At 41.2% G+C, this 17,730-nt stretch overlaps 2 protein-coding genes and 1 long non-coding RNA gene across 4 annotated transcripts; all 3 read left to right on the top strand.

The window, feature by feature from the left end:
- The first annotated feature begins 956 nt into the window (after positions 1 to 956).
- LOC141488648 (C-C motif chemokine 4-like) lies at positions 957 to 3,792 on the top strand. Its single transcript, XM_074188894.1, has 3 exons — positions 957 to 2,190; positions 2,819 to 2,933; positions 3,385 to 3,792. The coding sequence occupies exons 1-3, from the start codon at positions 2,118 to 2,120 to the stop codon at positions 3,512 to 3,514; spliced, it is 318 nt and encodes a 105-aa protein (XP_074044995.1). The 5' UTR covers positions 957 to 2,117; the 3' UTR covers positions 3,515 to 3,792.
- A 2,899-nt stretch (positions 3,793 to 6,691) lies between these two features.
- On the top strand, positions 6,692 to 8,192 carry LOC141488647 (C-C motif chemokine 4-like). Its single transcript, XM_074188893.1, has 3 exons — positions 6,692 to 6,979; positions 7,514 to 7,628; positions 7,780 to 8,192. The coding sequence occupies exons 1-3, from the start codon at positions 6,907 to 6,909 to the stop codon at positions 7,865 to 7,867; spliced, it is 276 nt and encodes a 91-aa protein (XP_074044994.1). The 5' UTR covers positions 6,692 to 6,906; the 3' UTR covers positions 7,868 to 8,192.
- A 508-nt stretch (positions 8,193 to 8,700) lies between these two features.
- Positions 8,701 to 17,470, top strand: LOC141488650 (uncharacterized). Of its 2 annotated transcripts, XR_012468745.1 has the most exons (4): positions 8,701 to 8,825; positions 15,718 to 15,892; positions 16,534 to 16,648; positions 17,075 to 17,470. It is a non-coding gene; the product is annotated as an uncharacterized LOC141488650 (long non-coding RNA). The 2 variants fall into 2 exon arrangements; XR_012468744.1 differs by lacking the exon at positions 8,701 to 8,825 and having other exon boundaries at positions 15,403 to 15,892.
- The last annotated feature ends 260 nt before the right edge of the window (positions 17,471 to 17,730 follow it).

Below are 17,730 nucleotides of genomic sequence, written 5' to 3'. Positions count from 1 at the left end.
ATGACACTCATATATTATTAATTCTTTTATTATTATGAACAGCAAAATGTCAACAAATAAGAATGTTTCAATATGTCATGAAGAACAGAAAAGAGAATGTTTGTATCAGTGAACTTGTCTCCACTATTCAAAACGTTTCTGTTTGCTATAACCAATAGTTCCACATATAGATGATGTGGTGCTGGCTGGTGGAGCACCTGGGTTTTCATGGTGTTAATTGTTAGGCCAAAATTAGCACAAGTAACAGAGGATTGATCCATAATTTGTTGCATCTCAGCTTCAGAGATTTCATTGAGTACACAATCATCTGCACTCTGGACATCATGCACAGTACTTTCTCCACACTGATGTTTGACTCATAGCCTGTGTAGTAGCTGATCTTGGTGCAGTTTGTCCTCATTGAAGGCTTTTAATAATGCAGCTGGAAATATCATGCTAAAAGCATAGGAACAAGCACAGAGCCTTGCTTGACTCTATTACTCTAGTGGGAGAACCTGTTCTATTATCCAGCATGCACTCATGCAGTTGGACAATACTGAGGAACTCCTCTGGCCAACCCAATTTTGACACAGTTCTCCATAAGCCCTCATAACTGACAGTACTGAAGGTCTTGGTCAGATCTGCAAATGATATTTTCATATCTCTGTTCTGCTCCTGTCATTTCTCCTGGTGTTGGACAATAAAAATCATATCAATTGTTCCTCTGGCCCTTTCAAAGGCACACTGGCTCTCAGATAGACGACCATTTTCTAGGAGAAGGATCAGGATCAGGCTGGTGGCACTGTTAGTTTAACATCACTGAGCTAACAGGTTTCAGTGATAGGGCTTGCACCCAAGTCTTTCTGACTTCAAGCCTAGGACTCGATCCCTTCTAATCAAATACTCATAAATAGATGAGAGTTGAAAATATCTAGCATTATTTCTACTTAAAATTGTTGTGAAGAAGATGAGATGGGGCAGCTAGGTGGGGCAGTGAAGATAACACTGTCCCTGAAGTCAGGAAGACATGAGTTCAAATTCAACCTCAGACATATAATACTTATTTAGGTGTATGACCTTGGGCAAGTCACTTAACCCCATTCACTTGGGGAAAAAACATTAAAAAAGAAAGAAGATATGAGATAATCAGTGTCAAAATGTTTTGTACTCTTAAAGGAATAGCAAATCAAGATGTTAAATTCATCATATAAAACAGCAGAGAAAGGGGTGGCCCAAGTCTAGGAGTTCTCATTTCATGACCTGCATATGGCCTCTATTTGCACAAAAATAGGCCATGAGTGCCCTTAACAGACATTGAGATTTTTTTTCTGTTTGGACTATTCTATGTGGGAATCAAGATATGAAGATAATCAACCCAGGAACATATTCAGAACCTACTTCTGAAGACCAGAGTGACCTTATACAAATCACTTATCTTTGGAACACAATTTCTTTCTTTCTTTCTCTTTTTCTTCTTTCCTTCCTTCCTTCCTTCCTTCCTTCCTTCCTTCCTTCCTTCCTTCCTTCCTTCCTTCCTTCCTTCCTTCCTTCCTTCCTTCCTTCCTTCTTTCCTTCCTTTCTTTCCTTTTGTAGCACAGTTTCTGAAGCTAGGTAATGAAAGTGCTGAACCAAACCACCCAGAGCCCTTCTAGGTCTCAATTTATAATGCTATGGTCAAGGCAGTTATGATGTTAAAGTCATATGAAGTTGATGTTGTAGATTCCTTCTAATCAATGGATAACAAAACTGTCCTCTGTTTTTTCCCAGGTTACATTTGTTTCTTCTACTAGTTCAAATAGTTCAGTTCACAATTTCTGTCATAGCACCCAGGCCATCCCACCACACACAGACTTCTCCTCTCACCAGCCTCCCTCCCCATCCCCCTCACAATGAACCTGAGAGAACTTCAGTTCTTGACACCAGCCTTATATTTCCGGGGGCTCACTTTTTAATGAACACTTCTGAACCTGAGGTGAGGGCAACACTAGAAGTTCCAATTTTTTGAGATTTTTTTCCCATCTTTCCATGCATTCTCAGAAGCCTTAAAAAAACGGATCCAAGCCTGAGATAAAGGTACAGACTTCTTGAGTGTCTTAGCTTGTGCGCTGCTCCTGCAAGGCCTCTCTCCTCTCAGTATCATGAAGGTCTCCTTGGTTGTCCTCTCTATTCTCATGGTCATGGCTTTTAGCTCTCTGGCATCCTCTGCACCAAGTAAGTGATCTTTCAGCTGTTCTCTGTGGCTGTGCCCAGGACTATGTCTTATAATGGATAGAACCCAGACAGAAGGTAAGCTGATTGTGCCCACAGGTATCTCTTAAGAGTGAAGAGCAAAGAATTTAATGGAAGAGTCAAGAACAAGCCCAGGCAAGGTAATGAGCCTATTCTACTGGAATATATTAATTTGTCCTTGATAATTTATTCTGGTTAATTGTTAGCTGGAGAAGAAAGGGCACCAGATTCAGTTCTGTGTGTGGCTCTGTTTCCATTCAAGTTCTGTTGCTAATTGCCTTGTGATCTCTGCCAAGAGATTACCTGCTCAAAAGATAGGAAGGGGATGAGTAAATCTGTGAGATCTATTAAACCACTCTGAGGTCTCAGGCTCAGAGGTCCTGAATAAGTTTCCTTCAGTGGTAGGACCAGTAGGTCTGATCCTCTCTTAGGAAGAATAAGAATCCTATGTTTTATTGATGGGAAGTAGAGTAAGGGAGACATGGGGGATCACATCCAGACTGTGCCTACTACAGAGTTTGTTTCTGGGATAGAGTCTGCAGCTAAGGAATGTAAGCTGTCAATATATAATCTTAATAATCATGAAATCATGTCTCCCCTTTCTTTCCAGTGGGTTCTAACCCTCCCATCTCCTGCTGCTTCTCCTATGTCAGCCAACAGATCTCCAGAAAAATTGTGCCAGACTATTATGAGACCAGCAGCCTGTGTTTCCAGCCAGCTGTGGTGTAAGTACACCCTCTGAATCTCACCTGAGGGGTACAGGAAGAGAGGCTGGCAAAACCAAATGGGGCCATGGGGCAACATGACAAGGATCAGGTCCCTCAGGGGAAATCCTGGTTACAAAGGAAGGAAGTCACAAAAGTGACCCCTGACAAAGGTTGAGTTCTGCAAGAAAGTAAAGTGGGAGCTCTTCTCCAAAATGATTTGGAGAAACAGAAGCAATAGGAATTTTATGATAAGATTAGGAATCTTGAGAGTGTCCCCAATGGACAGGTCTAAAGAGAGATCCTGAATGACATATAAAGGTTCTGATAGATGTTGCTAAAACTGAGGATTGTCTTTTATGAACCTTCTAAGATGGGCAGCAAGTGATCAGAGCTGAACAAAGTGGGGGGGGGACATCGAAGAACCTCATTCAGTCTATGATTTCTTATGTCTCTTCCTCTCCCTCCTCAGGTTCAAGACCAAAAGAGGCCGACAAGTGTGTGCCAACCCCAGTGAAGCCTGGGTTCAGAACTTATGTGGAAGACCTGGAACTGAATTGAAGGGCTCAGGGACTTTGGAATGTAATCTTAAAGGGATATAGACCAAGTTGAGCATTTCCAAAGTCAGATGCATTCTGCCCACACTCTGATCTCCCTGAAATCTTTTTTCCTATTATAATTTATCTTTATCTGTGATATTTAATTTACATAAATTAATTTATGTCCACTTTGGATCTTTGGACTTGCTATTTTTCCTTCTGGAAGATGATTGTTCCTCCTGGGCACTTTTCAATCAGCCTGGACTCTACTCTTCAGAGCCAATTTGTCCATGTGCTAGATTCTGTAACCTGCAGCACAAAGATTTCAGAATAAAACTTTTATAAAGTGTATGTTTTTCCTGTGACGTCAATGTTCTTGGGCAATGAGGGTTTCGGGGATGGAGTTCTGTTTTTATTCGATTAGATTCCTATAACAGCATTAAATAGCAACTGTCCTCTAAAGGTTTTTTGTGGGTTTGCTGGCCTACCATCAGAGTTGGAGTCATCAAGTGATGGCGTTTCCAAAAATCCTACCTTTGACCATGAATAGCAAACCTTCAAGGTTTTAAGGGGAAATATTCTCATTGTTCTGATCTGGTAAATTAATGCAGGGAGTCCTTGGACCAGGTTTTAAGAACAATTTTATGAAATTAGAGAATTTTTAAAGGAATCTCACCTAGAATATGACCTATTTAGAGTCACAAGAGGGTGTTTTGAAGGAAGTAAGGGATTAAGAATGGGGAGAGAAGTGTCTAATCAGCCATGATTCCTGTTTTCAAGGATTGGAACCTGTCCTTTGGAGGAACTGTGATTGGTGCTCTCTTGTACTCAAGGAAAGCAACAGGGGCAATGGGCAAAATCTGTGAGGACAACGTTATGGCCTGACAATAGGAAATACTTCTTATCAATCATTGTTGTCCCTTATGGCATGGACTGCATGGAGTGGTAGTGGGTTCCCTTTCCCAAGGAGCTCTTTCCACAGGGCCACAATGAATGTGATCGTGGTTTTCTTTTCACTGTTTTAGCAGTAGATGATTATGTTGGACTTGCTGTTGTTTTTCTGCCATTTGAGTCATGTCTAGTTCTTTGTGCCCCGATATGGTATATTCTTGGTAGCAATACTGGAGTCTTTGCCATTTTCTTTAGCAGATCATTAGACAGATTAGGAAACTGAGGCAACAGGGTTAGGTAACTTGCTAAAGGTTATGAAGTTAGTTGGTGACTGGTGCCAGAACCAAGTAGGGAGATGACTTCCTGCCCGACATTCTATTGACTAAACCATGAATAAATACTTGAAATGCATCCAGTCCTCCTTGGCATTTGCAATTGATCTCTGACAAGGATTAACTGTGTGATCAAGAGAATCATTCAAATTTTCTCTCCTGATTATCCCTTAAAGTTGCCCTGAGGCTGATGTGACATAGCAGGGGCAGCAGAGCATGTTTTTAAAATTGCCAAGAGCTTTGGTGAAGCAAAGGTCCTTTGTTATTCTTTGTTGCTTTTTGTTATCAGTTAGTGGTAGCTGTGGGTGGGCAGTGTCACCATTCTCCCTGCCCTGCCTGAATCACAGTGTGGCTAGGAAGGTGAAATCTCAGGAGAGAATGAAAGAGATTGAAAAGTAAAATGAGACCAAGTTGAACTTCTTGCCTCTAGGGTTCCTTCCATCTCCAAATCCTTGATCTTCTTCACTGGAATTCCCATTCTTAGAGAATTTTGAAATCTCCAATGGATGGCCTTTTCTCTCCACACCTTTTGCAATAGGGAGGAGTTTATTTTCCCCAATTGATGGATTTTCCCCTGAGCAAAGAACCAGAAATAGTTCAAATGCTACTCTCAGATTTGAATACGAACAGACTGTCCAAACTATCAGATTGAGTAGAATGGTCCCCAAAGTGGATGAGACTGGATCAATCCTTTTCTGTCCCCAAAAGTTGAGATGGTCTCAAAATGACTCCAGTGGCAAAACAAAAACACACACACACACACACACACACACACACACACACAAAGACATATACACTCACAGACACACACACATACACACACTCACAGATACACACACACACATGCACTCATACAACAGAGAAGCTCAAAGATGTGACTGTATTTTATTGTTCTCATTTTAATTTCATTTTAATTTTTTTCAATATTTCAATATTTAATATTTCAATATTTAATCCAAACACATCGAATTTCATCTTCTTGGATGATAAGCATGTACATATCATACTTAAATATGTCCCATGTATTTAATGTGGAATAACTGAAGTATTTCCCAAAATTCTAGTAAATTTTTTCTTACATACACTGCTCCTTTATGTCAACTCTTTCATAGGCTTGTGCCTCCTAATTTTGTCAAAACCTTCCTGTCATTAGATACCTTAAGGTTGAATTCTGAATCTGCCACTTCTTGCTTATTAAAATTTGGGCAAGTCATCTAATGATAATTATATAGTAATTCCTCTATAAATCAAATGATTATGATGATGGCTGGGGGAACAGTGAGATTAAAGATCATTAAGCCAACATATTTCAGAGATGGGATTTGAACCCTGGTCTTCCTGACTTCAAGCCTATGATTCTATATCCTCACATCTGCTAAATTAACAAGAGATAAGGTGGCTGTGAATATGATATGAGACAATCAGTGTTAAAGGATGAATGAATCCTTAAAGTGCTCCAATGGAGAGCTGAATAAAACATTACACATCAAAGCAGATGAAGAAGTCATCAAAGATCTGGGGTTCTCATTTCATGGACCTGATCATGTGCACCATTTGCCATCAGTGCCCTTCCATATCTCTAGATGATTCCTCTGTATGGACAGTTTCCTATGAATATAAAGATGTGAAGTTACTAAACTTGAGGATATATCCAGGATTTTATTTTGTCTATCAATATGACCTTTGACCAGTCACTTTACTCTGGAACACAAATTCCTTTAGCCTAAAAATGGGAGTGTAGAACCTCGTAGTACCTCTTAACTCTAAATCTATGATCCTAGGATTGAACAAACCTATTATCTCAAAGCAGTAGGAAAGAAATGTTAAGAATTCCTTTGAAGTAAGGATCCACAAAGCTCTTCTGTTTGTTTTTGCATATATTCCACCTATCTCTGCTGCTAGCTCAGGTTCACCACTTCCCCCTTAGCACCCTGACCAACCCATCACATGCACGCTTCTCTCTCCATCTCCCCTCCTCTTTCCCCCATGATTGGAGGAAAGAATGTCAATTCTTCACAGCCTTACATTTCTGGAGCTCACTTTTAGCTTCAAGCCACTTCCACATCACCAGCTCTCCATCACGCTCTTTTCACTCCTTTTAGGTCCCTTCCTTCTCTCTGGGACTTCCCAGAAACCCTAGAAAAAGAAGGTCGAACCTGAAGCAGAGGCACAGACCTCCAGAGTCTCTTAGCTTGTGTACTGCTCCTGGAAGCCATCTCTCCTCTCAGGATCATGAAGGTTTCTGTGCCAGCCCTCTCCATCCTCATGGTTTTGGCCTTCAGCTCTCTGGCATCTTCTGCACCAAGCAAGTGATTTCCTTTTGCCTTTAGTAAATGAGACCATAGAGATCTGTTGAGGGGAGGAAGAGGATCCCTGAGGGGACTGTCAGGAGCAGACATAAGAATGATGTCTATGTCTTCTGGACTTGAAGATATTAGCATGCCCTTGGTAGTATATACTGGTTAAAACTTAGATGGAGACAGGACAAAGGAACAGAAGGAAGATCAGATTAGATTCTATGTGTGGCTAAATTTTCTTTCTGGTTCTTTCACTAATTAACCATGTGATCTCCAGGAGGTAGTTTCCTTGACAAAAGGCAGAAATTGAATTGAAAGATCCCTTGCATCCATCTTAGCCCTCCAGCCCCATTCTCATTTGGGAGTCCCCAATAGGAACAGTGAGTCTGGTCTTTGGGCAGACACAATGAGGCAAGCAGAGTGTGGAATCAAATGTCCATGTGCTTAGCACAGATTTTGTCCCTAGAAAAGAGTTCGCAGGTAAGGAATATAAGCTATAAATATTAAAACTGGATAATTCCTTGCTTTGACTTTCTTTTCAGTGGGTTCTGACCCTCCTACTTCCTGCTGCTTTTCCTATGTCAGTGAACAGATCCCAAGAAACTTTATGAGAGATTATTATGAGACCAGCAGCCTGTGTTCCCAGCCAGCTGTGGTGTGAGTATCTCCCTATTGAATCTCTTCTGAGGGTATACAGGGTGGGAAGATGGCAAAAGGAAATGGGGTCAGTGCTGGATATGGAGGGGGAAACCAGAGGGGAACAACTCTCCATCACTGATTTCTCATCTCTCCTCCTTTCTCTCTTCAGGTTCCAGACCAAACAAGGCCAGCACATATGTGCTAACCCCAGAGATGCCTGGGTTCAGAATTATGTAGAAAACTTGGAACTGAACTGAGGGGCACAAGGATCTTGGACAACAATCCTTGAAGGGAAATCAATGGAACTGAGAGATTCCAAAATTAGGTATAATCTGCCCAGACTCCAGCCTTCCTGAGATCCCATCCCCATTACAATTTATTTTCCTCTGTGATATGTAACTTATGTAAATTGTTTAGTGTTAAATTTGGTATTTATTTTTACCATTGGCACTTCTGTAAGACAATTGTTCCTCATGGGGATCTCTCTTAGCAGACTGGGCTCTCTTCATTAGAGTCCTTTGTGTCATGTGGCAGATTCCATGACCTTCTGTAGCACCAAAATTCCAGAATAAAACTTTTGAAAGCTGTATCTTTTTCCTGTTGTTTCAATGTTCATTGGGGATGAGGGTATCAAGAGAAGGAGTTCTCTTTTCATATTACATGGGTGTAGCTTCATTGCATAACAAGGGTTCTATAAAAATTCTATGGTTTCAGTTGACTGTCATCTCACTTTGAGTGAATGAATTACCAAAAATCCATCACCTTCTATACTGAGAAATAAACTTTCAAAAATAGAGTCAATATTCCTACTGTTCTGGTCCCATAAGATCACAGAGGGAGTCTAGTTATCAATTCTGGTATCAACAATTGGTAATATGTTCAAGAAGCTGGAGAATATTTAGAGGAAAGACCCCAAGAATGTGGAGTGTCAGAGTCATAAGATCATGATAAAAGACTTAGAGATGGTCAGGAGAAGAAAAGAGCAACATCAGTCATGATTACTCTTTTCTAAGGATTGAAAGCATTGGAATTTGCTCTTTCTAGAATCTAAGCTTCGAAAAAGGGCCAGGGGGAGGAGGGTGGAGCCAAGATGGTGATAATAAAGGATCCAGTCTTAGGCACTCTCTGATGTAACTTCTAAACTAAGGACTGTAACTCAACTTTCCAGAGACAGAACCCACAAAGAGACCCAGCGAGGCAGTTCTCCTACTCAAGGTAACATGGAAAAGAGCAGAAAGGCTCTGCTCCCTGGAGTTGGAGGGGTGGTCTGCCAGAGGGGTGGCCCGCCAGAGGGAAAGAACTTCAGCCTCCCAGAGGAGGCTCACAGCAGCGGGGGAATCTCTGGGGCTACACCCCAGGGAGCACCAGGGACAAAGTGGGGAAAAGCAGGGGACCTCTGCCAGAGTGAGCACATGGAGCCCAGCCCTCAGGGAACACAGCAAGCAGCATGGTCTTTCCCAGCCCAGATCTGGAAACAGAAGCAGGCAGAGCTGGTAAGCAGGAGCCTCTAGGGCATGAGCCCATTGAGCACAGGGAGGGGAGTGAAGAGAGACTGCTGAGCTCTGTCCTCTGCCTCTGGAACAGGTCTCTGGGGTTCTGACCACATTCAGATTCTGATTGCAGTCTAGGCCCCCCCAATAGAACAGCAGGGCCCCCCTCACCTCAGGCCCATAGCAGAGGGGGGCACATATGGTCATTCACAGACCAGGAGGGAGGACAGAGCCTCACACACTGAGATCCTTGTGGGGGTGTCCCCAAAGCTCAGGAAGCACCCTAAAACCAGTCCCAGGCTGGGAAAATGAGCAAGCAGAGAAAAAAGAGGAAGACCATTGAGAAATATTTTGCAAATGAGCCCAAGAAGGATCAAAATACTCAGTCTGAAGATGAGGAAGCACAAGCTCCTGCATCTAAAGACTCCAAGAAAAACAGAAATTGGGCTCAAGCTATGAGAAAGCTCAAAAAAGACTTTGAAAATCAAATGAGGGAGTTGGAAGAAAAACTGGGAAAAGAAAGGAGAGAGATGCAGGAAAAACATGAAAATGAAGTCAGCATCTTAGTCAAGGAAATCCAAAAAAATGCTGAAGAAAATAACATCCTAAAAACCAGCTTAGGTCAAATGGATAAAACAGTTTAAAAAGTTATTGAGGAGAAGAATGCTTTAAAAAGCAAAATTGGCCAGATGAATAAAGAAATAAGAAAATTCTCTGAGGAGAACAAATCCTTCAGACAAAGAATAGAATTCAGGGAGATTGAAGAATTTACCAGAAATCAGGAATCAATACTTCAAAACCAAAAAAATGAAAAATTAGAAGAAAATGTGAAATATCTCATTGAAAAAACAACTGATATGGAAAACAGACTTAGGAAAGATAATTTAAAAATTATTGGAATACCTGAAAGTCATGATCAGGAAAAGGGCCTTGACATCATTTTCTTTTTTTTTATATTAGACTTTTTTTTTTTTTGCAAGGCAAATGGTGTTAAGTGGCTTGCCCAAGGCCACATGGCTAGGTAATTATTAAGTGTCTGAGACCAGATTTGAACCCAGGTACTCCTGACTCCAGGGTTGGTGCTTTATCCACTGTGCCACCTAGCCGCCCCCTTGACATCATTTTCAAAGAATTACTACAGGAAAATTGCCCTGATATTCTAGAAGCAGAGGGCAAAATAGAAATGGAGAGAATCCACTGATCCCCCCGAGAAAGAGATCCCAAAAAACCAACCCCTAGGAATATTATAGCCAAGTTCCAGAACTCCCAAGTCAAAGAGAAATTATTACAAGCAGCCAGAAGGACATAGTTCAAATATCGTGGAGCTGCAGTCAGGATCACACAGGACTTAGCAGCAGCTACATTGGAAGCTCATAGGGCTTGGAATATAATATACCGGAAGGCAAATGAGCTTAGAATGTAACCGAGAATCAACTACCCAGCAAGGCTAACCATCCTCTTCCAGGGAAAAAGATGGACTTTCAATGAACCAGGGGAATTTCAAATGTTCCTTTCGGAATGGCCAGAGCTGAACAGAAGGTTTGATCTTCAGATACAGGACTCAGGTGAAGCATAGAGAGTGGAGGAGAAGGGGAAAATATGAGGGACTTAATGATGATGAACTGTATGTATTCCTATATAGAAAAATGACATTGATAATACTCATATGAACCTTCTCAGTTAATAGAGCAGGTAGAGGGAGCTTTTATAGTTGAAGCACAGGAGAAAGCTGAATTCGAAGATAAAATATGGTGTAAAAATGGAGTCAATAGAAAAAAGGGGAAATGTAATGGGAGAAAGAAAAAGGAGAGGGGGAATAGGCCAAGATATTTCATATAATAAGATTTTTCTTTATTGCAATGTGCTATTGCAATGATATGGAAGGGGAGAGGCAAGGGGGAATGAGGGAACCTTTGCTCTCATCAGAGGTGGCTAGGAGAGGAAACAGCATATATACTCAATGGGGTATAGACATCTGGAGTAAGAAGGAGTGTGAGCAGGGGGAAGGGGGGGATGTGAGTGATGGAGGAGAGGATGGACCATGGTGGGAGAGTGGTCAGATATAATACATTTTGTTTTTTACTTCTTGCAAGGGGCTGGCATTGGAAGGCCTGTCCAGGACCATAGGGCCAGGTAGATGCTGGGCCTAAGGGGTGGTATGGGCCCAGGACCAGGGATCTGTCTGGTGTCCCACTCAGCTACCCTACAGCAGAGTCAGAGTGAAAGGAGAGAGAAAATATAGTGCATGATAGTGGAGAAATAAGAAAGGAGGGAGCTGTGATCAGCAATGGCAACACTGGAAAAATATGGAAGTAACTTTTGTGATGGACTTACCATAAAGAATGTGATCCACCCATGACAGAGTTGTTGGTGTTGGAACAAAGACTTAAGCACATTTTTTATTGTTATTATCTGGGGGAGGGTGCAGGGCAAATGGGGCTGGGTGGCCTGCCTGGAGCTGCATAGCCAGGTGATCATTGGTTGTCTGAGGTTGGATTTGGACCCGGGTGCTCCTGGCTCAAGGGCCAATGCTCTGTCCGCCACCTAGCCACCCCTACTATTATTACTATTTTATTTTGGGTCTTTTTTTGTCTTCTTTTTGGTTTTTGCCGGGCAGTGGGGATCAGGTGGCTTGCATGTCACACAGCTGGGTGATTGTTGGGTCTGTGGGGCTGGATGTGGGCTCTGGTGCTCGTGGCTCCAGGGCTGGTGCTTTGTCCATTGCGCCACCTAGCCATACCTACAATTATTACTATTTTTTTTAATTTTAATTTTTTTCTCTCCCCTTTATAGCTCAAGCAAGTCTATATTGATGGGGGAGGGGGCATTTCGTTTACTCTTAAACAAGAATATTTTATCAATATAAAATACATTTGTACAAAATGAGAATAAAAAATAAAATAAAAAAAGAAATTACAAGGGGAAAAAATTAAAAAAAATTTTAAAAAAAGAAAAAGGGCAAGGGGTAGGCTTTATAAAGACCCACATTTGGAATTGACGTGAGGAAAAATGGTTTAACAATTTTAGTCATTTATACTAGAATGGACTACCTCAGGTTGCGTTGAGTTCCTTTTCCCAAGGAAGTCTTTGAACAGTGAGAATTTTTTAAAGTTACCTTTTGGAGTAGATGACTATGTTTCAATGATTGGTGTTATTCAGTAATTTCAGTCCACTGTAGAGGTTTGCCTTTTCTTTCTCCAACTCTTGGACAAATGAGGAAACTGAGTCAACTGGTTAGGTAACTTGCCCAGGTTCACATAGTGAGAAAGTACCTGAGGACATTATTGAACCTGGGAAAATGAGTCTTTCTGACTATAAGTGAAGCATTTTATCAATAAACATAAGTTTCAATTCTAGAAAGGCATTCAGTCCTCTTTAGCCTTCCTACTTGTCCTCTGCCAAGTATTAGTTGGGTGATCTTGGGCAATTCTTTCAAACTTTTCTGGTTATCCCTTAGATTACTCTGATATATTAGGGGATGAAGGAGATTGGGATGGGAAAGGAATCCATATTGCATGTCATGCCCTTTGAGGTTCCTTCCGGCTACAAATTCTTTATCCTCTACTGCAGAAATCCCAATCTTAGAGGGTTCTGAAGTATCCAAAGGACTGAATTTTTTTTTCTCAAAAACCTATTTCAAGAATGAGGTAATTCAAATTTAAAATTGAATTGATTTTCCCAGGAGAATATGGTTACAAAGAGTTCAAGGTCAGGTTCCAACACTGCTCTCTACCTGGAATACCAGAATAATGAGTACTTTATCAGACTCTACTAGAATGTTCTGCACATTGACTGATGATGAATCAACCCTGTTCTGTTGTTAACAATTGAGAGATTTTCAAATGATTCTGGGGTAAGAAACAAGAAGTTCAAAGCTGGGCCTGGCCTTTTCCTGGTCTCTGTTGACAACATACTTTCATTTTTGTCAATGGACAAATTACACCAAGTTTCTCTGAATGCCTCTTAACACTTGTGCCTCAAAAACCAGGTTCTAAAGAGAGAAGGAAGAAATTTGGCAAAATTCATGAAATATAAAAGATTAGGAAAGGCAATTGTCAGTGTCTAAATGATGAGGATTAATGAATGACTTGCCCTAAGACACCTGCTTCCTATTCAGTACCAGGTTCGGGATTTGTACCTCAGTTTCTCTGGCTCTAAATGCAACCCTCTAGCACCTCCCCCATATTCTCTTTGCTGCTTTACAGAATCTGAGCAATGTTATGATCTGAGTGGGATACTCATTTCTATCTGAATTTTCTTCCCACTGATAAGAGGGATTACTAAAGCTTAGTCTTCTTTCTGTTTCCCTCTTCCTTTTTGGGTCAGAATAATATAGTGAATGTCGCCCTTTGCTTCTTTTTTCCCTTCCACTGCCAAAACTGCCATCTTACAGGGCAAGCCTTACAAAGATGTTTCTGTGGCTTTGTTCTCTCATTGGACTTTGCATTCTCAGTCTTTTTGAGGACATTTTCCTGTAGTATTCCCATATTGGATCCCATATTCCCTTGGATCTTTGTGATATACTGTAGGCAATAGACCACTGAGAAAGTAAGAGAAGCATAACTTTTGACTCTCAGCCCAGGGAGGAAGAGGAAACCCTAGACCAGAGAAGAACCACAGTACAAACCTGCATATCAAGGCAAGATTAGACTCTGCAAACCCAACCAGTGACCATAAGAAAGTGACACCCAAACTTTCATCAAGAGTTTCTCCCAAACTGCTAATGACACTCATATATTATTAATTCTTTTATTATTATGAATAGCAAAATGTCAACAAATAAGAACGTTTCAATATGTCATGAAGAACAGAAAAGAGGAGAATGTTTGTATCAGTGAACTTGTCCCCACTATTCAAAACTTTTCTGTTTGCTATAACCAGTAGTTCCACATATAGATGATGTGGTGCTGGCTGGTAGAGCACCTGGGTTTTCATGGTGTTAATTGTTAGGCCAAAATTAGCACAAGTAACAGAGGATTGATCCATAATTTGTTGCATCTCAGCTTCAGAGATTTCATTGAGTACACAATCATCTGCACACTGGACATCATGCACAATACTTTCTCCTCACTGATCTTTGCCTGTGTGGTAGCTGATCTTGGTGCAGTTTGTCCTCATTGAAGGCTTTTAATAATGTGGCTGGAAATAGCATGCTAAAAGCATAGGAACAAGCACAGAGCCTTGCTTTACTCTATTACTCTAGTGGGAGAACCTGTTCTATTATCCAGCATGCACTCATGCAGTTGGACAATAATGAGGAACTCCTCTGGCCAACCCAATTTTGATACAATTCTCCATAAGCCCTCATAATTGACAGTACTGAAGGTCTTGGTCAGATCTGCAAATGATGTTTTCATATCTCTGTTCTGCTCCTGTCATTTCTCCTGGTGTTGGACAATAAACATCATATCATCTGTTCCTCTGCCCTTTTCAAAGGCACACTGGCTCTCAGATAGACGACCATTTTCTTGGAGAAGGATCAGGATCAGGCTGGTGGCACTGTAAGTTTAACATCATTGAGCTAACAGGTTTCAGTGATGGGGCTTGCACCCAAGTCTTTCTGACTTCAAGCCTAGGGCTTGATCCCTTTTAATCAAATACTCATAAATAGATGAAAGTTGAGAATATCTAGCATGATTACTACTTAAGGTTGTTTTAAAGCAGATGAGATGGGGCAGCTACGTGGGGCAGTAAAGAGAATACTGGTCCTGGAGTCAGGTGGACATTAGTTCAAATTCAACCTCAGACATTTAATACTTATTTACGAGTATGACCTTGGGTAAGGCACTTAACTCCATTCCCTGGGGGAAAAAAACAAGAAAATGAGAGAGAGAAGATAGGAGATAATCAATGTCAAAATGCTTTGTATTAGTAAAGGAATACCAATTCAAGATGTTAAATTCATCATAAAAAAGCATAGAAAAGGATGGGGAAAGTCTAGGAGTTCTAATTTCATGACCAGATCATGGCAAGTATTTGCCCAAAAATAGTCAATAAGTGCCCTTAACAGATCCTGAGAGTTTTGTCAGTTTGGACTATTCTTCATGGGAATGAAGATATGAAGTTAATCAACCCAGGAACATATCCAGAACATACTTCTGAAGACCAGTGGGACCTTGTACAAATCACTTATCTCTGGAACACAATTTCTTTCTTTCTTTTTCTCTTTTTTTGACCATATCTTCTTAAGCTGGGTAATGAGAGTGCTGAAACAAACCACCCAGGGCGCTTCTAGGTCTAAATGTTTAATGCTATAGTCAAGGTAGTTATGATGTTAAAGCCATAAGAAGTTGATGTTGTGGATTCCTTCAAATCCATGGTCAACAGAACTCTCCTCTGTTTTTGCCTAGGTTCCATTTCTTTCTTCTACTGATTCTATAGTTCAGTCCACAACTTCTGTCATAGCACCCATGCCATCCCACCACACACAGATGTCTCCTCTCACCAGGCTCCCTCCTCTTCCCCCCCACAATGAACCTGAGAGAACTTCAGTTCTTGACACCAATCTTACATTTTTGGGATCTCACTTTATAATTTCCACTCCTGAAACTAAGGTGAGGACAACACTGGAAGTTCCACTCTTTTGAGATATTTTTTATCTTTCCATGAATACTCAGGAGCCTTATAAAAAGTGGACCCAAGCCTGAGATAAAGGTACAGACTTCCTGAGTGTCTTAGCTTGTGCGCTACTCCTACAAGGCTTCTTTCTACTCAGCATCATGAAGGTCTCCTTGGTTGTCTTCTCCTTTCTCATGGTCATGGCTTTCAGCTCTCTGGCATCTTCTCCACCAAGTAAGTGATCTTCCTGCTGCCCTCTGTGGCCGTGCCCACGATTATGTCTTAGAATGGATAGAACCCAGACAGAAGATAAGCCTAGTGTGCCCACAGGGATCTGTTGAGAGTGAAGAGGAAAGAATTTAATGGAAGAGTCAAGAACAAGCCCAGGCAAGATAATGAGTCTATTCTACTGAAGACAGAAATATGTCCTTGATCATTTATTCTGATTAATTGTATGATGGAGAAGGGATATACTAGAAGAAATGGCACAAGATTGAGTTCTGTGTGTGGCTCTGTTTCCATTCAGGTTCTGTTGCTAATTGCTTTGTGATCTCTGCCAAGAGATTACCTGCTCAAAAGATAGGAAGGGGATGAGTAAATCCATGAGATCTATTAAACCACTCTGAGGTCTCAGACTCAGAGGTCCTGAATAAGTTTCCTACAGTGGTAGGACCAGTAGGTCTGATCCTCTCTCAGGTAGAATAAGAATCCTATCTTTTATTGAAGGGAAGTAGAGTAAGGGAGACACGGGGGATCACGTCCAGACTGTGCCTACTATGGAGTATGTTTCTGGGATAGATTCTGCAGCTAAGGAATGTAAGCTGTAAATATACAATCTTAATAATCATGAAATCATGTCTCCCCTTTCTTTCCAGTGAGTTCTAACCCTCCCATCTCCTGCTACTTCTCCTATGTCAGTCAACAGATCTCCAGAAAAATTGTGACAGATTAATATGAGACCAGCAGCCTGTGTTTCCAGCCAGCTGTGGTGTAAGTAGACCCTCTGAATCTCATCTAAGGGATACAGGAAGAGAGGCTGGCAAAAGCAAATGGGGCCTTTGGGCAACATGGCAAGAATCAGGTCCCTCAGTGGAAATCCTATGTACAAAGGAAGGAAGTTACAAAATGATCTCTGACAAAGATGTAAGGTGGGAGATGTTCTCCCAAATGATTTGGAGAAATAGAAGCAATAGGAATTTTATGATAAGATTAGGATTCTTGAATGTCTCCCCACTGGACAGGTCTAAAGCGAGAAGCTGAATGACTTATAAGGGTCTGAGAAATGCTCCTAGAACTGAGGAATGTCTATTATGAACCTTCTAAGATGGGCAGCAAGTGATCAGAGCTGAACAACATGAGAGGAGGACATAGAGGAACCCCTTTCTGTCAATGATTTCTCATGTTTCTTCCTCTCAGTCCCCAGGTTCAAGACAAAAAGAGGCTGACAGGTGTGCGCCAACCCCAGTGAAGCCTGGGTTCAGAACTATGTAAAAGACCTGGAACTGAATTGAGGGGCTTAGGGACTTTGGAAATTTAATTTTAAAGGGATATATACCAAGCTGAAAAATTCCAAAGTCAGATGGAATCTGCCTAGACTACAGTCTCCCTGAGATCATTTTTCGTATTATAATTTGTTTTTATCTGTGATATTTAATTTAAGTAAGTTATTTTATGTCCACTCTGGATCTTTGGACTTGCTATTTGTCCTTCTGGAAAATGATTGTTCCCTGTGGGCACCTTTCTAGGTAGCCTGGATTCTACTCTTTAGAGACCTTTTCTCTACGTGCTTCATTCTATCACCTGTAACACAAAGATTTCAGAATAAAACTTTTATAAACTGTATCTTTTTCCTGCGGCTTCAATGTTCCTTGGCAATGAGGGCCTCAGGGGATGGAGTTCTGTTCTTATTCCATTAGATTCCTATAGCAGCATTAAATGGCAGCTGTCCTCCCAAGGTTTGTTGTGGGTTTGTTGGCCTGCCATCAGAGTTGGAGTCATCAGTTCATCAAGTGATCCTACCTTAGCCCATGCACAGAACAAACCTTCAAGGAATCAAGAGGAAATATTCTTAT

Source organism: Macrotis lagotis, chromosome 5 (genome assembly GCF_037893015.1).
Source record: "Macrotis lagotis isolate mMagLag1 chromosome 5, bilby.v1.9.chrom.fasta, whole genome shotgun sequence".
NCBI lineage: Eukaryota > Metazoa > Chordata > Mammalia > Peramelemorphia > Peramelidae > Macrotis > Macrotis lagotis.
Note: the sequence above shows the minus strand (reverse complement) of the source record. Positions and strands in the feature narration are given on the sequence as shown.

Bases quoted from the DNA above. Each gene is read 5' to 3' on its own strand.
- LOC141488647 (XM_074188893.1), top strand. From the start codon at position 6,907: ATGAAGGTTTCTGTGCCAGCCCTCTCCATCCTCATGGTTTTGGCCTTC. The intron at 6,980-7,513 runs GCAAGTGATTTC...CTTTCTTTTCAG, and splicing joins TCTGGCATCTTCTGCACCAA to TGGGTTCTGACCCTCCTACT. The intron at 7,629-7,779 runs GTGAGTATCTCC...TTCTCTCTTCAG, and splicing joins TGTTCCCAGCCAGCTGTGGT to GTTCCAGACCAAACAAGGCC.
- LOC141488648 (XM_074188894.1), top strand. From the start codon at position 2,118: ATGAAGGTCTCCTTGGTTGTCCTCTCTATTCTCATGGTCATGGCTTTT. The intron at 2,191-2,818 runs GTAAGTGATCTT...CTTTCTTTCCAG, and splicing joins TCTGGCATCCTCTGCACCAA to TGGGTTCTAACCCTCCCATC. The intron at 2,934-3,384 runs GTAAGTACACCC...CTCCCTCCTCAG, and splicing joins TGTTTCCAGCCAGCTGTGGT to GTTCAAGACCAAAAGAGGCC.